Genomic DNA, 25,260 nt, shown 5'->3' with positions numbered 1-25,260 from the left:
TTATTATGCCATACTTTTCTGGTTTAGAGGGAATGAATATCTTGAATCTACATCTGCCTCGAAATCCCACCAACATTTCATCTATGCAAGCATTCGCACCTATCGTATAGGAGTTTCTGGCATTTTCAATGAATAAGTCAAATAATTCACTTATAGCAGCTACTGGATTTTCCTTCTTTCGTTCTTCCCTGTCATCTGAATCATCGAATCGTAAAGCTGTTAATAGTATGAGAAACCGTTCTTTAGACATTACTGCTCGAAAGACATCCCTGCCTGTACCATCAGTCGCAAGAATACTTCTAACGTCTTCATCGTTGGATTTGAAAATCGCAGTATATAACAATAAACCCAAAAGCACCTCTAATTCCCTTATGCCAATGTCTACAAGCTCTGGTTTATTTTGCCGTTTATATTTTGTTCGCATGGAAGCTAATTTTTTGTTTGTCCACTTTAAAATCAGTTCAAACATCTGGGCAGGAAACAATTGACTGAAAAATGCCTTTGGATTAGTGTTATCACCTACAACAACACGTACCGCTGGTAAACGTACAATATTATGCGCTAAAGTACGTACATTTCTTGTGGGTTCATTTGTACTCCATTTGAATCTATTTTTCCCATAGAAGTATTTTTTTCTCCATTTCTGTTACATAAATGGTCACTGTCTAGTTTTTTATCACTACTATTTTTACTATCACTATCACTGCTAGAAACATCCATCTTTTGAGTTTCATTATGGTGTTCATAATTAGAATCATCACTAAGTTCTTGTTCGCTTGCTGATTCATGCTTGCTCTCAATGTACTCATTTTCTTCGGGTTCAATGTCACTATTATCACTGTCTAGATTTTCATACCACTTTCTAGCGATTTCTTCAAAGTTTGAGTCAAGAACACTGACTTGTTTGGATGTGCCAGGCTTTGAACTAGCCATGATAATAGAATAATAATAAAAATATTACTAACGTAAACACTGACACGGAGTCTACCAGACTCCCAGGTGCGTATAACTTGAGCAAAAAAAACTCCAAGATACAGCCACTTTAACACGCTGCAGGCAACTAAAAATGCGGAAGGTACTTGGCGCGGCAGACGCTAGAAAAATTTGTGGTGGGAGTAACAGTAAGAAATCTATGTCGCGGAGTCTGCTAGACTCCATGTCAGTAGTTAAGGCGACAAAATTAAGTTATTTAGTGTCAATGGTTGCTGTTGAAGCAACGGAAACTTTATTGTAATTTGAAGCGATAAAAATGCTGCGATAAGATGCGATATATTAATGATTCCTTATTTATAAACTTGAGCTTATCGTTCTCCATTGTAGATACATACAAATATTAAAATCCTATTATCCTTTAAGACCTTTTCACATTTCAAAATGTTCGATGGTGCCATTTTGAAAAAATAATATAATTTATAACTAGTCAATAGTCTATGAACACCAACGTTCATTAGATTATTAATCCTAAACAATAAAATTATTAAAAACAAAGAAACCATACAGTCACGATCTCACAACATATTGTAGTCAAAAAAAAGTTTAATCAAAAATATTCGTCTAAACAAAATTAAAATATAAATAAAAAACAGTAAAAACTTTTAAAAGCGATATACACTACATAAATAAACAAACATTTCTACGTTATAATTATAAAAATGAAGAATTAAAAAAAGTGAAACGCATCAACATAGAAAGAATCGAAGAACCCGGTACCACAAGTTTAGAAGTATGATTAGCAAAGGCTCATTTGGTAGGTATCACTGGATCAAACAAAAAAAATCAAAGTAAAAATTAAATTAGCATATGAAATTAGCATCCAAAAACGCTTATAAAATTTTCATAATAAGGGCACCAGAACTAGCGACCGAAACGCGTGTACTATAATAGTAGCCGTTTATTATATGTTGTGAGACTGTGACCGAGTGTTTTATTTATTTTCGTCAATTTTATACTTTAAGAAGAATGGATGAGATTTTTGTATGTAAGCAAGAAAGATAAGTTCCTAAATCGAACTTAAAAAATTTTGTAAATAAATATATGAAACTTACCACCAACAATGCTTAAGGTATCTTCGTTCGAACTCCCTGGAATAACTTTAATTTCTGAAATAAATGAAATCTGAATTAAATTATGAAACAAATAAAAAACAATTATCTTCTAAAATGAAGGTTTCGCCCCTAAATTTAACTGTCCTTTATCATGAACATTAGCCAAAACTTTCTAATTAAAAATGACTAATGGTCACACGTATGTCCTTTCACGCAAAATCCCAGAATGCTAATTTCCCTCATAGGGAAACCGTAGTCAGCGAGAATCTTTTATAAGAGCGCAGCCGAGGGAAAACTCCACACAAAGTTCGAAAAGTGAAAATGACGGCACTTTACTCAATTCGTACCGTTTAGCGGCGTTAACTTTCAGGTTAACTAACAACCAGTTAAGGAGAACCGGCTTCCAGCAGACCCCGAAACTTTTTGATCGACTTCCCAAAGCTGCAAGTTTTACTAGGGTCAAAGTTTCTTGGTAGGGGCGTCACATACAAGTAAAGCTATTAATGTTATTCATTCATTAGGAACTGCCTAATTGTTATCTATTATAGTAATTATTATTAAATGACTCATTTATTCATTGTTAAATTGATTAGTCGGTCGAATAAAAGCCATGAAACTAAACGAACATAGTCTCTATTTAAATACCTTACAAATGTATTCGCATTTGTGCCAAGCTTTATCGGTTAACGTTATTCTAATAAGAGCCGGTAATCTCTTCGTGTTCCTTTTTCATTACCACAAATCCCGTCTCCCTTATTTGCATATTTCTTGGGGGACCTTTTGTTTTACTCCTTCAAACAAAACTTCCTACGCTAAAAGGGATTACTAGAAGTAGTTTAAGCTAAATCCCCTTGGCGCCCATAAAAATTCACTTGAGTCAAAACGGAACTTTGAGTCTTAAATTTGGTACGTTTTAATCGATTTTTAACTATTTTAGTTGCGGAATATTTAAAAAGGTATATAAAAAAACAAAAAATTTACCAGAGATATTTTATAAATATTTTCTTACTTCTCATTATAAGGATGTAAGGTATTTTTTAAAAGCACTCATTAGGAAATCCTATTGCTTTAAGTCTCCGGCAGTCGATGTGATGCTGTAAGTCTTCGAATCTACTTATACGTAACTCATTACCCCTGTTTAATATTTAACCAAAATATCACAATCAGAAGGGAGTTTCATTCTGGTTTTAATGATTTGAAGTAACCCTGCCTTCTCCTTTTAGTATTTTGGTCTTTATCCAACAATTTTACATACATTTTCTGTAAAAACATCTTATCATCATTTTAGGTATTCATATTCTTCTTCTTGCTGACTACCCTTTTCCTTGTAGGAGTTCCTTTTTTTTAGTTATGCTAAAGATTTAATGCCATAATCAGCCTCAACTAATACAAGGGGTATTAGTCAATTAGGATATCCTTAACATGATCTTTGATCATCACCGAAGCCAGTATGATGACTAAATTCTAAAGGGGTGTCAAGTCATTTGGTGCTTGAATGTATAGTTCACAGTATTTTGCTGATAAAGTTGGCAGTTTATGGCTTCAGAGGAAAACCTTTGCAGTAGTTTCAATTTTATTAAATAAAACCAATTTAGGTTATATGCTTTCATAACTCTACACACCTGCTTTCCATGTGGAATCATGGTTTGTACCATTCACTGATAGTATCACTATCTTATGAAATCACAGAGATCCATCACTCTAAGGCAAATTACAAATGAAGATCTGAATGAAATCAAACTTAAGTAATTTACATTCTAAATGCATTAGTCAAAATGTTTATAGAGGACTGAACGCTTTTGAGCTTTTGTATTGACACCATTTTAAAATTTAAGTCACATACTGGTAATGTGAGTGAGCTTGTTGTTGTGCTGAAATGTCTGTTCCACATTAGTGGAATCAGAGTTAAGATATGGAATTTGCTTTTGGTGTTCATCTTCAAGTGCATGGATTCAGCAGAGAACAATGCATTGTATTTTAAGTCATTTCGGTCAGTACGAAACACATGGTACCCTTCCAAAGTTGACAATTGTTTAAACAAATGGATAAAATCGAATATCGCGCGGTGATAAAGTTCCTCTATTTGAAAGGAAAAAAACTCCGGAAATAAAAGAAGAGTTAGATTCCGTGCATGGCAAATCTTCGCTCTTATTTAAAACCAGTGAAACGTTGGATGGCCATGTTAAAACGTGGTCGTACAAGCATTTTTAACGACGAACGTTCTGGACGTACAGAAACTGTTTCCACGGACAATGCCTTCAGCTTAGTGGACACCACCGTGATGAAAGATCGCCGATTATCTATTAAAGAAATTGCTGAGGTTTGCGGGATATCGACTGAACGGGTGCCGCGTTTGTTGACAATCGACCAAAAGCGCGTACAAGCATGGACATGTCGCGCAAGACTTTTCAGCTGTTACAAAAGAATCGTGCTTAGTTTTTACGTCGATTAATTATTGTCGAGGAAACATGGAAACCATCCATTCTCCGGAGACTAAACAACAGTCAATGCAGTGGATTGAGGTGGGGTAACCAGCTCCGAAGAAGTCAAAGGTCGTTCTTTCAGCCGGAAAAGTGCTGGCAGCAGTTTTTTGGGACAGCCATGGCGTAATTATGGTTGATTACCTTCAAAACGGAAAAACCATCAATGGACCCCTATTACGTTGCATTATTGGAATGATTGAAAGCGGAACTCAAGAAGAAACGACCACAATTGGCGAAGAAGAAGGTGCTCTTTCATCAGGACACCGCGCGAGTCAATCCGTGCATTGTCGCGATGGCGATATTGGAAGAATTGAAGTTCGAATTACTTTAAGATCCACCGTACTCACCAGAGCTAGCTCCGAGTGACTTTTTTTTGTTCCCCAACTTGAAAAAAATTCTCGGAGAGAGAAAATATGGATCAAATACTGAGGTGGACTAGGAATAGAAAGTATTTTTCAGGTTTACCTAAAGATTATTTTTCTGAAGGGTTGGGAAAAGCGTTTGATCAAATGTATTGACTTGTGTAGAGACTTGATGTCGAAAAATAAATTTTTGTTCGGTTTGAATTATGTGTTTTTCTTAAAAAGGTCGGACATTTTTGAAATGACCCTCGTAAATTTAAATGTATGTAGGTATTAAATTCGTGAGTTCCTAAAAAGAGAACTTAGAATCATTATTTCATTTAATTTAAGTGTTGTTTTCTTCCATTCCCTACAATTATCTTTAGAGATTAAAACGATTAAAAAGTTTAGACGGCCGATAGACCGAATTACTTCATATCTAACGCCCTCAAAGTCCTCTCATTATCACGAAACTTAATCGAATCACTAAAGACAATAGGGCATAAAGCCTTGGTCCACTCGGGAAATTCGCTCCAGAGGTTTATTTAGATCGATGCAAACACCGGTCCCCTTGTTTTGCCTTGGAAAAGTTTTACGAGCGCACAAACTTCGGTTCTGGGAATAAGACAAGCGAAGATTAATTAACGCGGATTAGCTCCGCTGATACCTTTAATACCGGCAGCTATTTGTGGCAGTAATGCTGCTGTGTGCTACTATTATCCGGGGAACGTGCTACGGAAATCGAGACCCCCGCTAAAGGGAATCAGGTGAAATTTTAAACGTGACATTAGGAAGGATTTGTGAAGTTTTATCGCACCGTTGAACACATAATAAATCCATATTTTTTTGATTACTTATTATTTAGAGAAGTGAAATTATTTGCTATTGACTCTAGTATATAGTATCTAGAGCAACTGCAGTATGAAAGCTTAAGCCAGAAAGCAAATTGCTCTCTTTTGAGTATCATTTATCGTAATTTGTGAATGAAACGTATTGTGTATTTATTTTTATCTCTCTCTGGTGATATTTCTTTTTCAGCTACGTGAAAAATAGCAAAGTAGTAGCAACTAAAGAAATAGTTTACCTTTTATGCTCCAGATACCTTATTCCATGCTTAAAAAATGACTTTTAGATGGCGCCATAGGTTCTCATTTTGAAACGAGAGTAAGAATGAAGAAATTTTGCCCTAGTTAAAAGCGCTTATACATTATATGTCCTACATGTATATACAGGCTGATTGAAGACCGATGGTAAATTAGCCGTATATAGATATTTTGATCCCCTGCTTTATTTTGAGCCTTTTTTAACCATACCCTATATTTCCGGTTTTTGAGAAAAAAATTAATTTGCCTAAATTGTTTTTTGTTAAAAACAAAGAGATAACAAATTATTTATTTCCCAGCTATTATAAATAAAACAAAGCCAGTTACCAATAAAGAAGGTAATATTATGAATGTATTGACATGTTTGATGATAGATGGTTTAGGCATATCGTCGGCCTAATGTGAAAATTGCATAAGTACAATTTTTCACAAAATTAGTTTTTAGCTTCATCTGTTAGAGAAGCAGCGTATCTACACATTCAAATCAAATAACTGTGTACAAAGTATTTAGATGGCGCTAGAAACAGAAGTATGAAATGTGCGTACGTCCCACTCGTTCTACATCAGTAAGAAGAAGAAGTCCTAGGAAGTGTATGTTGTTGTTCTGTCTCTGTTCGGTGTCGTGCCTTTTAGTTTGTCAGACTTTAAATTGGCCGTTATTTTATTAGACTGAGCTTCAGTATCATTAATGTAAGTACATATTATATAAATTTAAGCTTTTGAAATGTGTTAACATAGCATAGACTTGATTAATGTCATTTTTGTAAACTTAGGGAGTTGTGCATTTTTCACACTGTTGATATATTTAGAACTCACGGGAGTTATGCATGTTTCAAAGCATTTTGAATACCAATTACTGTAAATATTAGCTACACAGTATAATCAAACAACGTTGTTTTTATACTGTGATTGTAGAGTTTTTTTTTACTTATTTTATTTTTTGTTTGGATGCTTGACTTGATTGAAAAATTATATATATTATTAGGGTTTTATTTTCGAGGGGCTTTTTTTGCATGGGATTTCTTTACCGGGACGTTTTTACCAGTGGCTTTAGTTTGTGGCTATAGGTAGGTATAAACAAGTATTTTGTTTCAGATCAGCTATGGATCGTAGGAGCAGAGGTTTCAAACTGTTGAGTTTAACAAAACATCCGACCAACGCTTTGAAGGACATAATAACTAACGATAGTTCTGCAACATTAACTGGTGATTCAATAGAATTAAACACGACAATAAAACTGTTCAAACACAAAGATCAAGACAATCATACTGATACAAAGAGCGCGGAAAATGAAAAGTGTTTTGAAGAAGAAGACGAGGAAAAACTACAGTCAGCTCTAGCAGAATTACAAGAAGAAATTCATCTGACAGAAAACATTTTAGACATAGGGGGAAAATGATTTATCATCCAGCTTTCTCAATAATGCAATAATATCCGGCATAGAGCAAACGGATACAAACTTTGATAGTTTTATTTTTTCCGATGAGATGCTCAATGCAAATACAACAAACGATATAGACGCGCCAACAGAAACTTCTTTAGATTTCGAAAAAAACCTACAAGAAGGAAATATTAGCAATGAAGATAATAATGAAGAAGATGCAAAAAATCATCCAGAAGAAGAAGATAATGAAAACAATGACCCTACATATCAAATCGGCAATGATAGGGAACAATATTCTGATGAAGAAAATAATGATTCTAGTGAAGAAGTTTCACGAAAAAGGAAGAAGAGAAGATTTTCTAATCCTGCAGAATGGAAATATAATGGTAATAAAAGAAATAGAGAGAAACGGGTTGAGTATATGGGTAGAAAAAATAACAAATTCGACAGAAAGAAAACTAAGAGAGTAATGAAAGCGAGATGTCTGTGTTCAAACCAACCTTTGAAAACCGGTAAAGAAATAGTAATTTAGTGTTACAAGTTGATGATGAGCGAAAATTAATTTTCGCAAAGTTTTGGTCCCTTTCGTGGCCTGGGAAGAACTATATTTCTGCAAAAGTCTTAAAAGAATAAAACGAAACGATCAAGGCATAGAAAGGATCTGGAAGTAAGACAGAGGACAACTTCGTATAAGTATATTCTTAAAAAGAAAAGCGACGAAATTAGGGTTTGTAAGCTTATGTTTTGTAATACATTAGGAATTTCTATGAGAACCATATCAGAGTGGATAAAAGATGAAATGTCTAACCCAGCCAAAAGAGAAGATGAACAGAATAGTGATAAAATTATACAAAATAAACCTTCACGATTTGATGAAGGAGAGATAAATTTGAAAAAATTCTTTGAAGACCTGCCTAAACTTGAATCACACTATTGCCGGAAATCGTCAACAAAATTATATGTAGAGCCAACGTTCAAAACCAAATCGGAGTTTTATTTTCTCTATAAAGATAATTGGTGTGTAGAACATAACATAACTCGATTATCCATTGCCACATTCTCAAACATGTTTGAAGATCTGAATTTAGCGTTGTTTTTGCCAAAAAAAGACGAATGCGATGTCTGCGTAGGCTACAAGACAAAAAATTTAGAGGAATCTGTTTACATGGAACACATTATCAAGAAAGAAGCAGCACGGGAAGCAGAAGACAAAAATTCAAAAAATAGGGTTTTTACGATGGACCTTCAGTCAGTACTGTTGTGCCCGAAATCGAACGTATCAGCTCTGTACTATCGAACGAAGAATTAAAATAGTTTTTTTGCTCTTTTGTAAAATTTAGTTCTTGGACTTGTGCAATTTTCACATTAGGCCGACGATATAGGACTATGGGATTGATCGGCAAAATCACCAGATCTGACACTTCTTGATTTTTATCTATAGGGTAATATAAAGGAAAGTGTGTACGTAACACCAGTAAACACTAAAGCAGAGCTACGTCAGCCAGTTATTACTTGTTTCGAAGAGCTAGATGTAAGCGAAATTAGAAGACCTACGAACATATCCACCAGAAAACTATTTTATATATATTTAGAAAATAATAGTAGTCAGTTTTTAACCATTGGTTGTAAATTTAGATCTAATGTGTTAAATTTTCTACATGTTCTTTTTGTGTCTATTATTTTGTAAATTTATGAATAGGTCTTGCTTTTTTTATGCACTTCTTGCGTTTTCTCTTACTTCTCTATCTTTATTATTATATGAGCTTTTACTGCTGTTATTAAAATCCCTCTCTAAAATTCTTTTTATGTATTCTGCCTAAATAATAATTTTCATTCTAAATTCATCACTTTCAGAAATATTCGTCTAATGATTCCTTTCTGGCGTTATTTTTTCAGTTATCTGCCGCTTTACTCTTTAATCATTTTTAGTATAAACCTCATTTCATGATATTTATAAATTTTTTTCTTTTATCCTTCGATATATTTTTAATTTTTTCTTTAACTTTGTTCCGATTTTTTTCCGTTTCCTTTTATTATCTATTGGCATAAGATTAATAATATTTTTTTGTCCGATATCCTACATATATATTTTACTTTTCTCTTCATTTGCATTTTATAAGGTTTTCTTAATTTTTTCCTCCATATTTATTAAATGGTTAAAAAATCAAAAAAAAAGGTAAAGAGAAAGGGAATGAAAAAAAGCGGGAAAACCAAAAAAACTGCAACAGACGATTTACCTGTCATATTTTAAATTTAAAAAAATATATATTTTTTACATGTGTTTAACAAGGATAAACTAACCAGCGACTTACTAACTTAAATAATGAACTCATGTCTTGTACTTTAAAGATTAGAAATTTTAGGTAATTCATTATTTTTATTCTATATACTTTGTATTCCATTGTATTTTTCTTACTTGTATATTTCTTAATCGAATAAATAAGTGAGATAAAACAAATTATAAGGAATTTGCCCGTAAGCAACATTATTCGACTCATTAAGCTCTTAATTAAGCTTACTTCAGGCATTTCTTCTTTTTCTATATAACTATCTTCTAATCTTCTTGTTCTGAAGTAATTTTTTATCACTTTTTAAATCATCTCTGATTTTTTTTTAGTATCTATATCTTTCATAATAGACTTTTATAAATTATAGAAATGTCAGAAAATTGAAGAAAGGAAAATGGGAGTTTAAATTTATTATGCTGATTTATACAGTTAAATTCAAGCAGTTTGAGGCTGATATGGGTATATTGCAGGTTGGTCTATTCATCTATTGTTTTACGAGCAGATGTCAATGTTTTGTCGTTGAATTCTAGCTTTAGATCAACCACGTTCGGAATTCATTCACAAAACATCTTAGGACCTTCTGAAATAAGTGAAGACCACTTAATGCATGGTATCTGTGAAGATCAGTAAAATATTTATGATCTCAAATTCAGCTTGATTTTTCCGAATCCTGTTTAGAAATTAAAGACTGCCGTAGGGTGAGCAAAGTTTAAATCTAGATATAGATGCAGACAAAATTATAATTAGAATTTGTATTCCAAAAGTTTGAGTCTTTGAATGAACCCCAAATATTAACCATTGTGTTAACCAACTGGTGATACACCCATTTATTATATTATTATTTGCATTTAAGGTTTAAAGGGGATATTCCTAATATTTGGAAATAATAAAAATGCATTTAAAAAATACAATAAATATTTTAAAATTTTCTGTTTTGTCATATGCTTAAATTAAAAACTGTAACTCAATTATATTATTCAATTATTAGTAACTATATTAAAATTCTCTTGATATCGAGAGCTGGCAAAATCAGATGCTACCTTTTAACGAAATTTCAAATTTAATAAAAACAAATTAAACATTATATTATTAAATTAACAAATAAATGTGCATAAAATATAATTTCGAGTGGCTATTTGTCAAGGATATTTAATTAAAAATGTATATTGTGACATTTAAAATGTTTTTCCGGTGAACTGGAAATTAATTAGCCTACGTTGCTTTTATTAGAGTGGAATTTATTTTCATTTACTACGAGATCGTTATACTGATTTCAAAGCTGGTTAAAAGACCAGTTATTTTCAAGTAGCAACAAATTAAGTGATTTCTTGTGATTCTTTTTTGTACAATTAATTTGCGAGATATATTGGTCATAAATGTGTAGTACCTGCACGCCTTAAGTTTAAATCTAACACCTTATTCTGAATTCGAATATCCTGCGGTTTTCTTGACATGACCTAGTCGGTACTGTAATAAAATGCATTATCGATTATTCGCAATAGCTGCATAGGGTGCGTTTAGGGTTACCAGATCAAAACTTGCCTATCCAGGACAAACCCTAACGAAAATCCGGAGAAAATCCGGAAAAAAATTTTTTTTTTACTAAAAATTTTTTTTGGCGTCTTTTCGACGAAAAACATTTTGCCGAGATGAACTTTGATTTTTACTAATAAAACAAAACCAAAATCATATTTTTTTAAAGTTTTATTTATTTAAACTTAATAAACTTGATTAGAAACTGAGTTACAAAGTACACATATAGAAACCATCATACTTAAAATGTTCATCTATTTTAGTATTTACACTGTACGAGTTGAATCACTAAAAGAATTTTGTGAATTTGTGGGCACAGAACATGAGACTCTTTTATGTCACTCTAAAACTAGATGGCTATCTTTGTTTCCCGCTATTGAAAGAGTTTTAAAAATGTTTCACGCTCTCAAGGCATATTTCTTGTCTCAAGATGATCTTCCTCATATACTTAAATCATTTTTTGAAAACGATTTTTCAGAGGCCTATCTTTTTCTTGTCCATTCTTTGATGTCTGTTTTCCATACAAATATGGAAAAGATTGAACGTCATATCAATTCTGTAGTGGAAACAATGGCAATTTTATAAAATGTTATTTTTACTTTAGAAGAAAGAGCAGCTAACAAATTCATTCCTTTAAAAGTTTGAGAAATTTCTAATAAGTGCATTGAAAATGGTTTAGAACGCGAATGTGACCAAATAAAATTAGAGTTATTTGATTTGTATAATAATTCAATTCAATATTATAAAATAATATTAATTATAAATAAAATAATATTTAAAAAAATATTATAAAAAACTGGCTCAAACCATTTGAAGAATTCCAATGTTTCAAATGGATGAGCTTAAATGATATTACTAAATATGATTGGGACAGGGACGTTATGCCCTCATTAGTATATTTAACATCAAAAGGAGTCGAAATCGATGACACAAAATTTTTTGATGAATTTTGTAACTTAAAAAAATATATAATGGAAAAGTTTGACTCTAATGACCACAATTTGCCTACTAACGAAAAATGGGCAAAATACATTAATGAGAGTATTTCTGAAGAAATATTTTCACAATTACTAAAAGCAGCCGAATTTCTTTTTGCAATCCCATCTCACAATGCCAATGTGGAAAGAATATTTTCACTTATCACCGCTCAGTGGACGAAAGAAAGAACTAGACTGCTTTTATTTTCTGTGAAAGGAATAGTTATGACTAACTATTATTTCAAACATATGAGTTGTTTAGAGTTTTATGATTTTATGCTTTTGCCAGAAAATTTAACTCTTTTAAACAAAATACAAAGCAGTGAAAAGTATCTTTAAAGTGATTGAATTATTTTTGTTTTGTTATTGAATTATATCAACTTTTAATTTGTCACAACTATGATGCACTGCATTATTGATTACATGAGAGGGACAACCTACATCAACCAAATTTTGATTAACTTTAGATTTTAATTTATTAAAAATATTATTTTGAACTTTTCTGCCTATGCCACCAAAATTTGTATTGCAATTATCCCCTGAGAATGCGACACATTTTTTTTCTAAATTATTTTTTTACGCGTATCTAAAATTAAATCAAGAAACATTTTTAGTGCGTTATGATTGCTTGCATCTGTAGCTACACCAATATATGAAATCTTGTTTTTCTTTATTTCGTGGAGAGTCATTTCAAGAGTATATGGTCCAATTACACTATTTATAATAGCCTCGACCTTAGTTCGTCCACAGGTAACCTTCTATTGCCGAATCATGGTAAATTGCTTTATTTAACTAACAACAAAAACATACAATTATTATAAACTACACACATAAAATAATAATTAAAAATGTACCATGGTTATACAATCCATGGACTTATAAGATTGGTGATGGCAAACTGTATGGAAAGCTAATGTTGCTTCAGCAGCTTTTATTGATTTGGTTTCTCCAGAAGTTACCACAAAATTTTGAAGGCCAGAAGTTCCCGCTTGAGCTCTTAACATTTGTTTGTGCTTTTCTTTATTTATATGGGTCTCAATATCAAGCTTGCCTTTATGAGCAATCGATATTGAAGAATTGCACACATTGCAAATTACCTCACTGGTGGTTTTTCCTTTCTTAACGGAAGGGTATAACCAAAAAATTTCATCTGAATAAGTACATTTGCGTTTTGGCATCACCAAAAACCAATTTCAGACTTTTAACAAGATATAATTAAAAATCTTCACTAATAAAACCTAAAAAGTCGTGAACTGCTTAACGTTACCGTAAACACTGTGAAAATAATGTAAATAAATGCATTGGGGATTCCCCGAAAGAAAAAACCTCTTGCCGCACATGCCGTTATAGACGAGCGATTGACATACCGATGCGACGCCACTTTATTTATTCCGCTAAATACTAAAGGTGAATTTACACTACTAAATTTATCGGCGATTTGAAATATCTAAATGTTTTCAAAATAAATGACTATTTTGCATGTTTTATGTTCTTTCTTGTCTTAAAGAAAAACCCGGACGTTTAAGAAAAATCTGCCCGGACTCACCCGGACGTAGCAAAAACCTGAACCACAGATGTAAATAGCTCCGCAAAATAGCTAGTGCGGAGAAAGTTACACTTTTATCGTGTTAAATGCTCTATGTCAGACATACTACAAATGCATTTTAGTTTTTTTGCAATCACGCGTGAAAAAGGATTTAAGTCAAACATATGGCTTATTTCACAGCAAAATATTTAACACCTGTTCCAGTTCCTATATCTAGTGAAAAAAAAGTAATCTTATAGATCTGCTGCCATACATTAGCGACACTTTTGCGGATTTTTATAAAAATTTGACCACCACCAAAGACAAAAATGCTGATACATATCCTGATGCAAGTTCAGATGAATCAAGTGATGAGTAATATTTTATTCCTCTTAAAATAATTTGAATATGTTCTTTGTTTTAAAATTAAATGCTTTTAAGTTGAAGAAACAGTTCATTGCTTGAATTGGAGTTTAAAGTTAAGGTAAGTAAAACTCTTTAAGTCGTCTTCCAATATTTAATAAATTTAGAAAAATTTATATATATTCTCTACATGTTTCGAGAGTGTAAACTCTCATCTTCAGGAGAATAACTACAAAAGTAATGGTCTTAAACTAATATAAGTACAAACGCAAAATGATGGAAACTTACCCTTGCACTGACATTTTCGCAATAATGCCACACCTTCTTATGTTAAACCATATAGATTACCTTTTTCACAAAAAGATAAAATACATAAAAAAGTAACTAAAATGTGCCAAAATGGTATAGTTGAAAGGGCACAAAGTGAATGGAATTCTCCAGTTTTATTGGTTTCAAAAATAGAAACTGAAGATGAGAGTTTACACTCTCGAAACATATGTAGAGAATATATATAAATTTTTTTAAATTTATTAAATATTGGAGGACGACTTAAATAGTTTTACTTACCTTAAATGCTTTTGTTGGTACATTCGTTAATTAAAATAATATTTCCAATCCTTTGTTTTTTTTTATTGTGTAAAAAGAGTTATGTCAAAATTTTAAGAAATCTAAATGTTGTAAGTCAAAAATAATGTAAATACTATTTTATACCAAACACTAGAAAAGTTTATTTACTTTACAATAAAAATGCTCCTTTTATTCTACTTGATTCTAAGCAAAAAAAAATATATGTTTAAGGTTTTAGTCACAGCCCAAAATAACACTTCAAGTGCGAATTACTGAAATTCGCTATTTTTGACATACAACTTTTTTCCCATGCACCCGCGAATTATTACTTGAGCTTATCTTTTTTCCGTTTTGTAAAGCGGTACCCGGGCTCATGCAATATTTAATTACCGCTCAAATGTTAATGTGAGCAGGGTTAAATGCTGACTTATTTGATTCATCTTGCTTTACTTGTCGGCGCTGAGTTTCTGGCTTTGCTACTCGAATGTCACCCGCATCCGTATCTGCTTTTATATAAAATTTCATCACCCCGTCCCTTTAATCATGCTGCTTTTAGTTATTTTCTGAATATAAAATGTTTAAATAAAATGTTTTAATAAAGAGTTTGCAATACATTTTTACAGATAAACTGCCTGTGATTTTCCTTATATTTCTTTAGATATATAAGGACTACAGATACCCTAGATCGCTAAAGTTAGATGGAGTCTATTTACGTAAATTAATCAAAGTTCGTTATATAGGAAGAAGATAATTGCCCTTGCATTGGCTTTAGGAGGAGATGCTGCAAGAAGTTTACGACTATCTGATGAGGCATTTGGAGATGGGTATCAGTCACATCTCGAACCATATAGACTATAGCAAGGCATTTGATCGGTCAATCACAAACTGCTTTATGCGATTTTGAGCTATGTGGGGTTTGACTATAATGCACTTTCTCTCATTAAAAATTATTTAACAAACCGGAACCAGTTTGTTGAAACCAGCATCATTTAAAGGTACACTGGTGTGTGGGCTACCACAAGGCTCTATCCTGGGGTCAATTTTGTTTTGCATTTATACTTGTAACCTTATTAGTTGCCTAAAACATTGCAAAGCTCATTTGTATGCAGATAATCACAGCTATATTTTTAATTTTTTCCTGAGCAAAAACAAAGTGCTGCCAGCAAAATTAATAACGATCTGAAACGATTGATTAGTATTTCTATCAAACACAATTTAGTAATAAATGCATCAAAATCAAACTTTTTAATTATTGGTAAGGATCGGAGAGCACTTAAAGAAGATCAAATTTTAATGGCTTCTGCGGAACAACTTCCGCTTTCTAATTGTTCTCGTAATTTGGGGCTTTATATTGACACCAACCTTCGATACAAACAGCATGTAAGTAAATGTATTCAATTAGGCTATGCAAATTTAAAAAAGGTTATTTCCATCTAGGCATTTACTTTCAATATCACAAAAAATAAACTTGTGATGCACTAGTGCTGAGTCATTTTAATTTTGCTGACATAGTGTATGGGACATGCTTGGATCAAACAGATAAAGACAGAATACAACGGGTTCAAAAATCTTGTTTACGATTTATATACGGTATTCGTCGCCGCGAACCGGTAAGCTACAAACTGCGTGAAACCAAATGGCTGTCTATGGAATGTCGAAGGAAGTTACATGCTGCAAGTTTATTTTATTCGGTAATTCATTCTAATTGTTCCTCGTATTTGACAAACAAAATTCGATTCCGAACGGATGTTCATTCCTTAAATTTAAGGCATAGAGGATTCATCTCTCCGCCGCTGCACACAACATCTTTTTACGAACGATCTCTTTCATTTAACATATATATCCTATATAACCAAATTCCTGAAAGATTTAAAAAATTATCCTTAGACGGATTTAAGTTTTTTTATAAGAAATTTTTACGAGAATAGAATGATTCCCTGTTAAATTTTTATCGCATTTATTTGGCACTGAGTGTTATTGTGCTGTTATTTATAAATATTTAGTTATTTAGTAGTTATTTATTATGCTAGTAATGTCAATATACATATATGTGTATGGCGTGTGTGTGGTATAGTATAGGATTGTGTTACGCGTAATATAGATCATATGGTATTATTTTGTTTTTTTCTTTTTTAATTTTGTAAATAGATATAATTAAAGATGTTAAACAAATCCGTTAAATATTATCATGTAAACAGTGGCAAAGAAAAGACTTATTATTATTATTATTATTATTATTATTATTATTATTATTATTATTATTATTATTATTATTATTATTATTATTATTATTATTATTATTATTATTATTATTATTATTATTATTATTATTATTGAAAAATCGGAGGTACAAATCAAATAAGTTCCTGTAGAAATTTTATGCTGATATTCCTTATTGGTATGGAACTTTTGGCATCATTATTTCTTGTTTCAGGTCTTCTTTGTGTTTTCTACCTCACTTATCATTTTCATTCCTTACAGCCTTATTCTATTCTTCAAATGACGATAATTCAATTCATTATTTATTTAAGAATTTTTAGTGAGACAGATTAAACTGAAAGTAAGAACAACCATATGAAAAGAATGGAAAGGGTTGGGAATAAAAAAGTTAATATGCTAATTAAGAGAAAGTTCATATCGAACATATCGTTCATATATGAAGGTTATTTCACAAATTATTTTCTATACCTGATGATTTATTAGCTAACACATACTAACCACTATTTTAGTCACTTTATGTTAACACAAAAAAAACATAAATCAATCTAGTTCATCAAATATAAGCCCACTAAAGTATCACTACTTTAGTATAATGACCATCAAGTTGTATAAATTAGGATCTGATATCCGCTAGACTATTTTCGGACCTATGTTAATCAATGCTGTGGCTTTTAGGGTAGTTAGGCTGATTGGGTGTTAAGATAGGGCAATAAAATTAATGGATATAGGTTGGGTGATAATTTCCTTTAAAAAAGTGTGTAGGTTTACAATGAATATAATTTATTTGAATACTTCTTACTTAAATAAATTATAACATATTACCATAATAGTTTGAACCGTCAAATAAAACCGGAAAGGTTCCGAAGGTATTAGAATACCCACACTACATTACCCTCCAATCTTTTTAGGGACAAAAAAAGGGAGAAAATCTCATTTTCCCAGCAAAAACCCATTTCGTTGTCGGTATTAATCACTCGAGCGACATTCTGAGGTATGGGCCAATTTTACTTACCATTAGGCAAACGCTTATTTTGGCAACGATGGAGACCGGAAGAACAGAAATGGGAAATTATTTTTTGAAGTAAAAAAATGAAAATTTAAATATTTTTTATTGAATCATAGAACGAGAAAACTAAATTTATATTTTGTTTTTTTTTTAAGTGTATGAGAGCTTAGATATTTAATAATAACAATATTAGTAAATGTTTTATTGCTTTACAATATATTGTACAAAATCAATAATTTATGAATTTAGTTACCCGAAAAGACAGACGAGTCTTGCTAAAAGGTTTTTTTACAACAAATTTTTTAATTGCTACAGTATAGAGAGAAACGCCACATGCCAGTTCCGGACCCTGTATAAATTGTCAACATTGCAAGTCTTAAAAAAGTTTAAAAAAATGTCCCTGAAAAGAGAAACTTGCCAAACAGTTCATACTTGATTTATCCCCATAACCTTTCCGACATCATTGTCAGCATCTCAATATTCCAACAATATAATCCGACCTTTCGCTATGTAATAAAGAGGCCATATTCGAAAGGAGCGGACCGTGAGCAATTTATCATTATATTTATATGCTGACGCGTCTGACCCATGTCATCAAAATTAAGTGTGATTTCTGCCGCTAAGCCTTTTCGTGTTTTACCCTTATATTTAATGACCTGTCATGTCACGGATTAAGGTGCTTCTATATTAATAATAAGGAAAAAAATATTACCGTAAAGTCTAAGTGTTCCCTCGGCCCTCCCTAAAGAGTTCGTAGAGACGCAGTTGTAAGTGCCGATGTCCGCGTTGGAAAATGACCGGATGATTAGCCACATGAACACCTTGTAGCCACTTCGGTCCTCTCGTATTGAGTATTTAGTCCTGAAAATAAAAAAACGATTTAGCAGCTATTAAGCTCACAGCAGATAAAAGAAATAACCAAAATCTCTCGTTGTTAATGTTATTCTAGATTCAAAAATATTGAAGTGATAGATGAAGAGATATTAGACCGCTGGTATATAATACAAATTCATGCTTTAGCAAAAGTACTTCTCCAAATATCTTAAATGTCTTAGTCGTTCCGTTACATAAAAATGGTGATGCAGAAGATATCAATAATAATTATAGACCCATATCACTTGTATTAAATGTAACCAAGATAATTGAATAAGATTTTAAAAATAATTGATGAAAGCTATCAGAGCCAATTAGAAGTCAAACATCAAGGAATCGTTTTCTATTTTTAGATATTTTTAGTTCTTCCAGAAGATGCTTTTCGACCAGTCCATTTGCAGATACGACAAGTGTATACTTACGACAGTTTCTAGTTGCAATTATCTGATCCTGTAAAGCTCCAATAAACTCCGCACTCTCCATTATTATAAGGCTGTCAGTTAAGTGTAATGCTGAAAGATTAGCGTCTACATTATCCGATCGTAATCTAATAGCATATCTTTCATGAAGATGTTTTTGTTTCCACTTTATTTCTAGCTTTTTGGAATAATCTTTATTTTCTTCTTCTGGTATCACGTTCTCTGCGAGGTTCAGAGGAGTCAGTTGGTAATCTATGGATACGAGTGCTTGGTGCAGTGGACGTTGAACTGATCTAAGGTAAGTATGCATATTTCCTATTTCTTTGTTATTGTGACCCTTTTTTAGGTTCCTTACATATCGATCGATTTCTTTTTCCTTGCAGGTACAGTCGATTGACAGAGAAGTTTGGGTAATGGAAGTAGTGCTTTGTAAGTGACTCTCAATTTCTCAAGGCTTCAATTCTGGATCGTGAGTATAGTTAGTGTTTTTAGTATTATATTTAATCTCTGTTTTAGGGCTTGTTCTATTTGATTTGTTACTGTTATATATTCGATGCTTGTTGTCTCATAAATCACAAGGTACTTTAATATCCGCAACTTTTATAACTGTCTTATGACATAAAATATTCATAAAATATATATCAAATATTTATTCGAAACGAATATGATAAAAATTGTTTCCGTGTGTTCAAATGCAAAGTCTTTGATCGGCATACTCATGACTCCTTCACCTGAGAATCATCCTAACTAACATCATTGGCAGCCAAGATGAAATCACAAGAATTGTTAATTGTTAATTGTGCTGTTAACGTTTTTCCATAGTATTTACTTATTGTTCATTCTCAGGCACCCAGTGAATAAATAGCAACGGGAAAACAATTGTAAGGAATTAAGCCCGGGCAATATTTAGGTCAAGAAATGGGTTCATTACTACATATATATCTATTTGGACATCCCTTATTATCATGAGTCCTGTCAAGTGGAAACCATATATTTTGACTTCCATTTAAAGCCGCCTTTCCTTTGGTGTTACCCCGAAAACTCCGAGTTGGTCCAAATATAACAATACAGGTTACAACAGTACAGTTCTTAGCAAATAATAACTGAAAAAATGGAAATCTCAATCATCGAAATCCTAATAAATAAAAAGTACCGGTAAGACACCAACTCTGGACTTGACAACAAGAGTCAGTACAGTTACAGAAAGATGAAATAAATCATAAAAAACGATTAAATTCATTGAAAACTTCATTATTATACCATACTCAGTAAATTGATCATCAAGAGTGCGTATTTCTTAAAAAAGCAATTGCTTGTCCAATGTACAAAAACCGGGACGTACAGCAGTTAAGGAATGGAAATTACAGACCAATTTTCCTACTACCTTTTTTTAATTTTAGAATAATGTATGTCTCGGTGGATCATGAACGTTTCTAAAATAAATATAACCTTTGTAAATAGCCAGTTTGGTTATTGTAAAGAAAAAATGTACTAGCAATTTAAAGTATAAATATATACGACTCCAGAAGTTGCAATATGCGTGATATTCTGCGATCTTAGCAAGGCAATAATAATATCTGCCACAGTATCCTACTCATCCAATTCGAAAGATAAAAGCATAGACCAGGTAGTATTGAAAAGTATTGAAAAACTGGTCTAAATTTCTATTAAAGTCAGACTACATAAAGAATAAAAATAAAGTATATATAGTTAATCTTATATAGTTTTCATTTACATAAATGATCTACCAGATTCAAGCTATTGTAACTTTATTGTAAGCATCGAGAAACCTGCTGATTCTACATCATTCCTGAATAACACAAGTGCTACACCGCACATCTAGTAGGTTATGCGAGAATCTTCCGCAACAGCGACTTGCCGAGTATATAAGCAGCCGCATCGCCGATAGTAGTCTGTTGTCAGTTTAGTGAAGTAAAGCTTATAGCTTGAATATTGGCGCGAGATTTAAATAGTTGGAAATAAACAAGTAAAAATAAATATCTCTAGTAGTTGTGAGTGATTGTGTTTCGATTGTGTTATGATCTTTTTAAATTTAATGTCCTAAATACTATAACATTTTTTGTTTCCTGTTAAATTTTAAAATTTTCTGCCATATGATTTCTTATAATCTGCGGTCGTTCTCAAAAGAAAAAACAAATTTTTGATATTTTTTATGGAAACGTATACAATAAAAAAAAATTTACTTTTTAATATTTTACAAAATATTTGTTATATATTTTGTCAGGTTTTAGGTTAATTAGACCGTTGCCATAGACGAAATGGACAATTTTGGTAAAATGATTCTTAAAATATTGAAAATTTTATGTAAAAAAGTCGTCAAAAAAAAAAAAAAAAAAAATAGAAAATTAAATATTTTTTTTAGAGAAAAAAATAAAAAACAAAAAAAAAATAAAAAACTTCAAGTCTCGGTCTCAAAACATCTTTTCATGTGTCACGAAGGTTACATGTTTCGCTAATAAAGCATCATCAGACCTTATAGCTAGATGACCTGCTAAGTACTGACTTAACAAAAATATGTTTTTTGTTATACGCGAGCTGTCATTATTAAAACCGGATTTAATACATCATAAAATAGTGTCGATTTTACTAGGATTGGTATAATATTTAATAAGTCGACGCACCTCGTGACTGAAAAAGAAGTATAAAAATAAAATTGAAAACATTTGCATTTGTTATTTTTCTAAATAGAAACTCCCTATTTTAATAATTTTGTCGTATATACTTAGGATTAAAAATGAAGATGGCATGCAGTAATCTATATTGATATTTTGGGGTTTTCAAAATATTCTACAATTTGTTGCAAAGTTGTGCAATTAAAATATTATAATTGTATGTTTTTAATGCCATGCTGGCATTTCACAAATAATAAATATGTTAAGAAACTTCAACCATAATGGCCAATAATAGTCCTTTTGAAAAGTTTAAAACTAAGATATTGGTATAAAATTCAGACTAATATATTCTTAAACATCTGATCCGGAAAATAAAAAGGATTTATATAATTTAAAATTGCGTTTTATGTGTACAGCGGACCTATTTTATTACTCTTTCTGCACCAGCCATATTTTCCTTGTAAATTTTTAAACGTAATGACGGCCATAATGCTGTCAGTAGCTTTGGTAAGCGGTAAGAAGCGCCATAAATAATTGATGTAATATACAGCTGTTTTGTTGATTTAAGATTCCCTTTTATAATAGCAAGAAAAAAATATTTAATATTTAATGAGCTTGGATAGTCAGTTGCATACAGATTTAGGTTTTTTTGTTGACGTTATTAAAAGGGTATTTTTTAAGCTTGTCTTGGAATGAAAGATAGTGTGCTTCATCGGTGCATAATGATGTTGTTAAAAATAAGAAATAATTGTATATATGTACCCCATTATGTGTGGTAAAAAAGGCTGTGCGTGGTAAAATTTTTAAATGATAATAGATTTTTCAGCATATGTATGGTGCCCATGATAAGGCCTAAACATGAATATCTCGGTATTTATTGGAGATAGAGCTTGGGTTTAATTAGGGAAAAGACGTTCTGTCAAGCTGTTAAAAAATTAAAAAAAAACATTTGCCAGAATCTATTTGAGTATAGGAACCCATGTCCGGAAATGCGTCATTACGCCACTACGGCCCTAAGACGCGTTTAAATTTAGAAAAAATATTAATTACCTAAATAGGATCTGATGCATTTATTTTTACCTTTTGTATATGATACCATCACAACAATTGTTCAAAATGTCTTCCTCCAACCTCAATACACCGATTTAAACGCCGCACATGATTTCGGCGGACTACACTAAAAATTTGATCCTCGTTTTGAATGATTTCAAATGCTGCTGTTATTCGTCCAATTAAGTCTAGCTCTGATTCTACTGGAGTTTCGTAGACAGAAAGAAACTGCCAATCCTCCTCTGGCAATCCAACGGTGCCCAAACCGCTGAGCCAAATACACGCGTACTTGTACAGCAAAGTGACCCGGCGCTCCATCATGCTGAAACCACATTTGCTGTCTAACGACGTTTAGTGGAACATTTTCAAGGAGTTCTGGGAGAACTTCCTCCAAGAAACGCAGATAAATAGGTCCTGTTAACCGTTCCGGTAGAAGGTATGGCCCAATTAAATAATCATCAACAATGCCTGCCCATACGTGGACAGACCAACGATTCTGATGTTTTCTTGGAAAAATTGCATAAGGATTTTCTTTGTCCCAAACATGGCTATTCCTACTATTAAAAATACCGTCTCTTGTGAAAGAGGCTTCATCGGTCCACAAAACATATCGTAAAAAATTTGGTTGTGCAATGATGTGATCCAGAAGCCATCGACAAAATTGAACTCTAGGATGATAATCGGCTGCAGTCATCCCTTGAACTTTCTGGAAGTGGTAAGGATGGAGTTGTTGCTCGTGTAGTACCCGCCAGACAGAAGCTTTACTCGTATTCATATTCTTAGCGACGTCACGTGTGCTATTTGATGGTTCATCGGCAACTCGCTGAAGCACCTCTTCTTCAAATTCGACCGTTCTTACGGTTCGAGCAACACCAGTATCATGCATCTTGGTCTTAAACATGCCTGTCTCAGCGAGCCGCCGATGAACCGCAATAAACTTTTTGTATCCAGGATGCTGTCGTTCGGGATAACGTTTATGATACAACCGCGATGCTGCTCGTGCATTGCAGTTTGTTGCCCGTATGCCAAATGCATATCCGCCAATTTTTGATTGGTAAAGTTTTCCATTAGCAATAAATGTTTAAAAATTGTAAGCTATAAAATTTTTAAACATGACATTGGCAATTGACTTTGATAAGCGTTGATTTTAAACAATTGTTGTTATGGTATGATGTACAAAAGGTAAAAATAAATGCAGCAGATCCTATTTAGGTAATTAATGTTTTTTATGAATTTTAATGCGTCTTAGGGCCGTAGTGGCGTAGTGACGCATTTCCGGACATGGGTTCCTATATTCAAATGGATTCTTCTGTTGCACTGAACAATCCCCAGAAGTTTGATCCCATAGTTCTGAAACACCCTGTATATTTACGTAAGATCTTGAATGAATCATAGATCTATCTACATCCAACAATTTTTTAATATAGTGTTTAAGAAAATATATAATTTCCTAATATTTGCATAACATAATTGTACATCTCATATATTTCTTATTTGAAAAAAAAACCTTTTCTTTTCATTTTACGTTGCCAAAGTTTCATGAATTGGTAATGCAACACGTACTAATACAGTTGCAACTTTGGGCTCATAACGTGTATTTAGGTGAATTTCGACAAAGCCTTATAGTTCCGTGTCAATAAATATTTCAATAGAAACTCCATTTGAACTCAAATTAAATTAGGAGCTACACGTATAAAGGCAAATAGCTTAAAAGTTATTTATTTCTCTAAAATTCACCTCGAATAAACTTGTATTATTTTAACGGTAACAAAAGAATTACTATTATACTTTTTATTTTGGGCTTTTACTTCAGATTCGGTTAAGCATATAAAATGGTATGCAGGCAAATTACCAATCTATTTTTTAAAGCCAGTAAAATACGTCCCACGATTTAAATTTTATTACTAGCAACTCATAGAATATTTCTCTGTTTACTAATTTTGCAAAAACGCAGACTTTTTTATAATTTCGAAACGGAATAAACCTTAATATCTGTCACAGCTGTATGACTTAAATTTAACAATGTCGAAATAGGTTGGCAGGTAAGCAACATGTAAAAAATCTTTCGATTGTACATACATGGGTTACAGGATGTACTTTGATGGTCATGTAACTAAATATGTTACTAAAATAAAAAGCAAATCTACCTCTGACTATTAAAAAACATCTTACTGAAATCCTGATTCTCCGTATTCCCTTACTACACCTCAATATTGCAAATGGTTCGTTTTTAACAAAACAAATATTAAATTCAAAAAACATAAAATGTATGAGGTGTACTAAAGATATTTGAAAAATTAATTCTATAAATATGGCCGATTTAGTCTACGCACACTCATATATGAAGAAAAAAATATTAAGATCCCCCTTTATTTTTTTTTTTTGATAAACCGAGAATATGCCTATTCTAACCCAGTGTCCTACGTGAGCGATCAGTTGCGATGCTGAGC

At 32.1% G+C, this 25,260-nt stretch overlaps 1 protein-coding gene across 2 annotated transcripts in view; it reads right to left on the bottom strand.

Annotated features, from left to right (window-relative positions):
* The window catches only part of LOC126748396 (lachesin), a 776,345-nt gene that overhangs the window by 7,541 nt on the left and 743,544 nt on the right, over nt 1–25,260 (bottom strand). For both annotated transcript variants that reach the window (XM_050457624.1, XM_050457613.1), the window contains exons 8-9: nt 18,548–18,696; nt 2,046–2,099 (exon numbers count right to left, since the gene is read on the bottom strand). In XM_050457624.1, coding sequence (XP_050313581.1) covers nt 2,046–2,099; nt 18,548–18,696 — 203 coding nt within the window. The remainder of the gene's footprint in view (nt 1–2,045; nt 2,100–18,547; nt 18,697–25,260) is intronic.

Source organism: Anthonomus grandis, chromosome 2 (assembly GCF_022605725.1).
Source record: "Anthonomus grandis grandis chromosome 2, icAntGran1.3, whole genome shotgun sequence".
Classification (NCBI taxonomy): Eukaryota; Metazoa; Arthropoda; class Insecta; order Coleoptera; family Curculionidae; genus Anthonomus; species Anthonomus grandis.
Note: the sequence above shows the minus strand (reverse complement) of the source record. Positions and strands in the feature narration are given on the sequence as shown.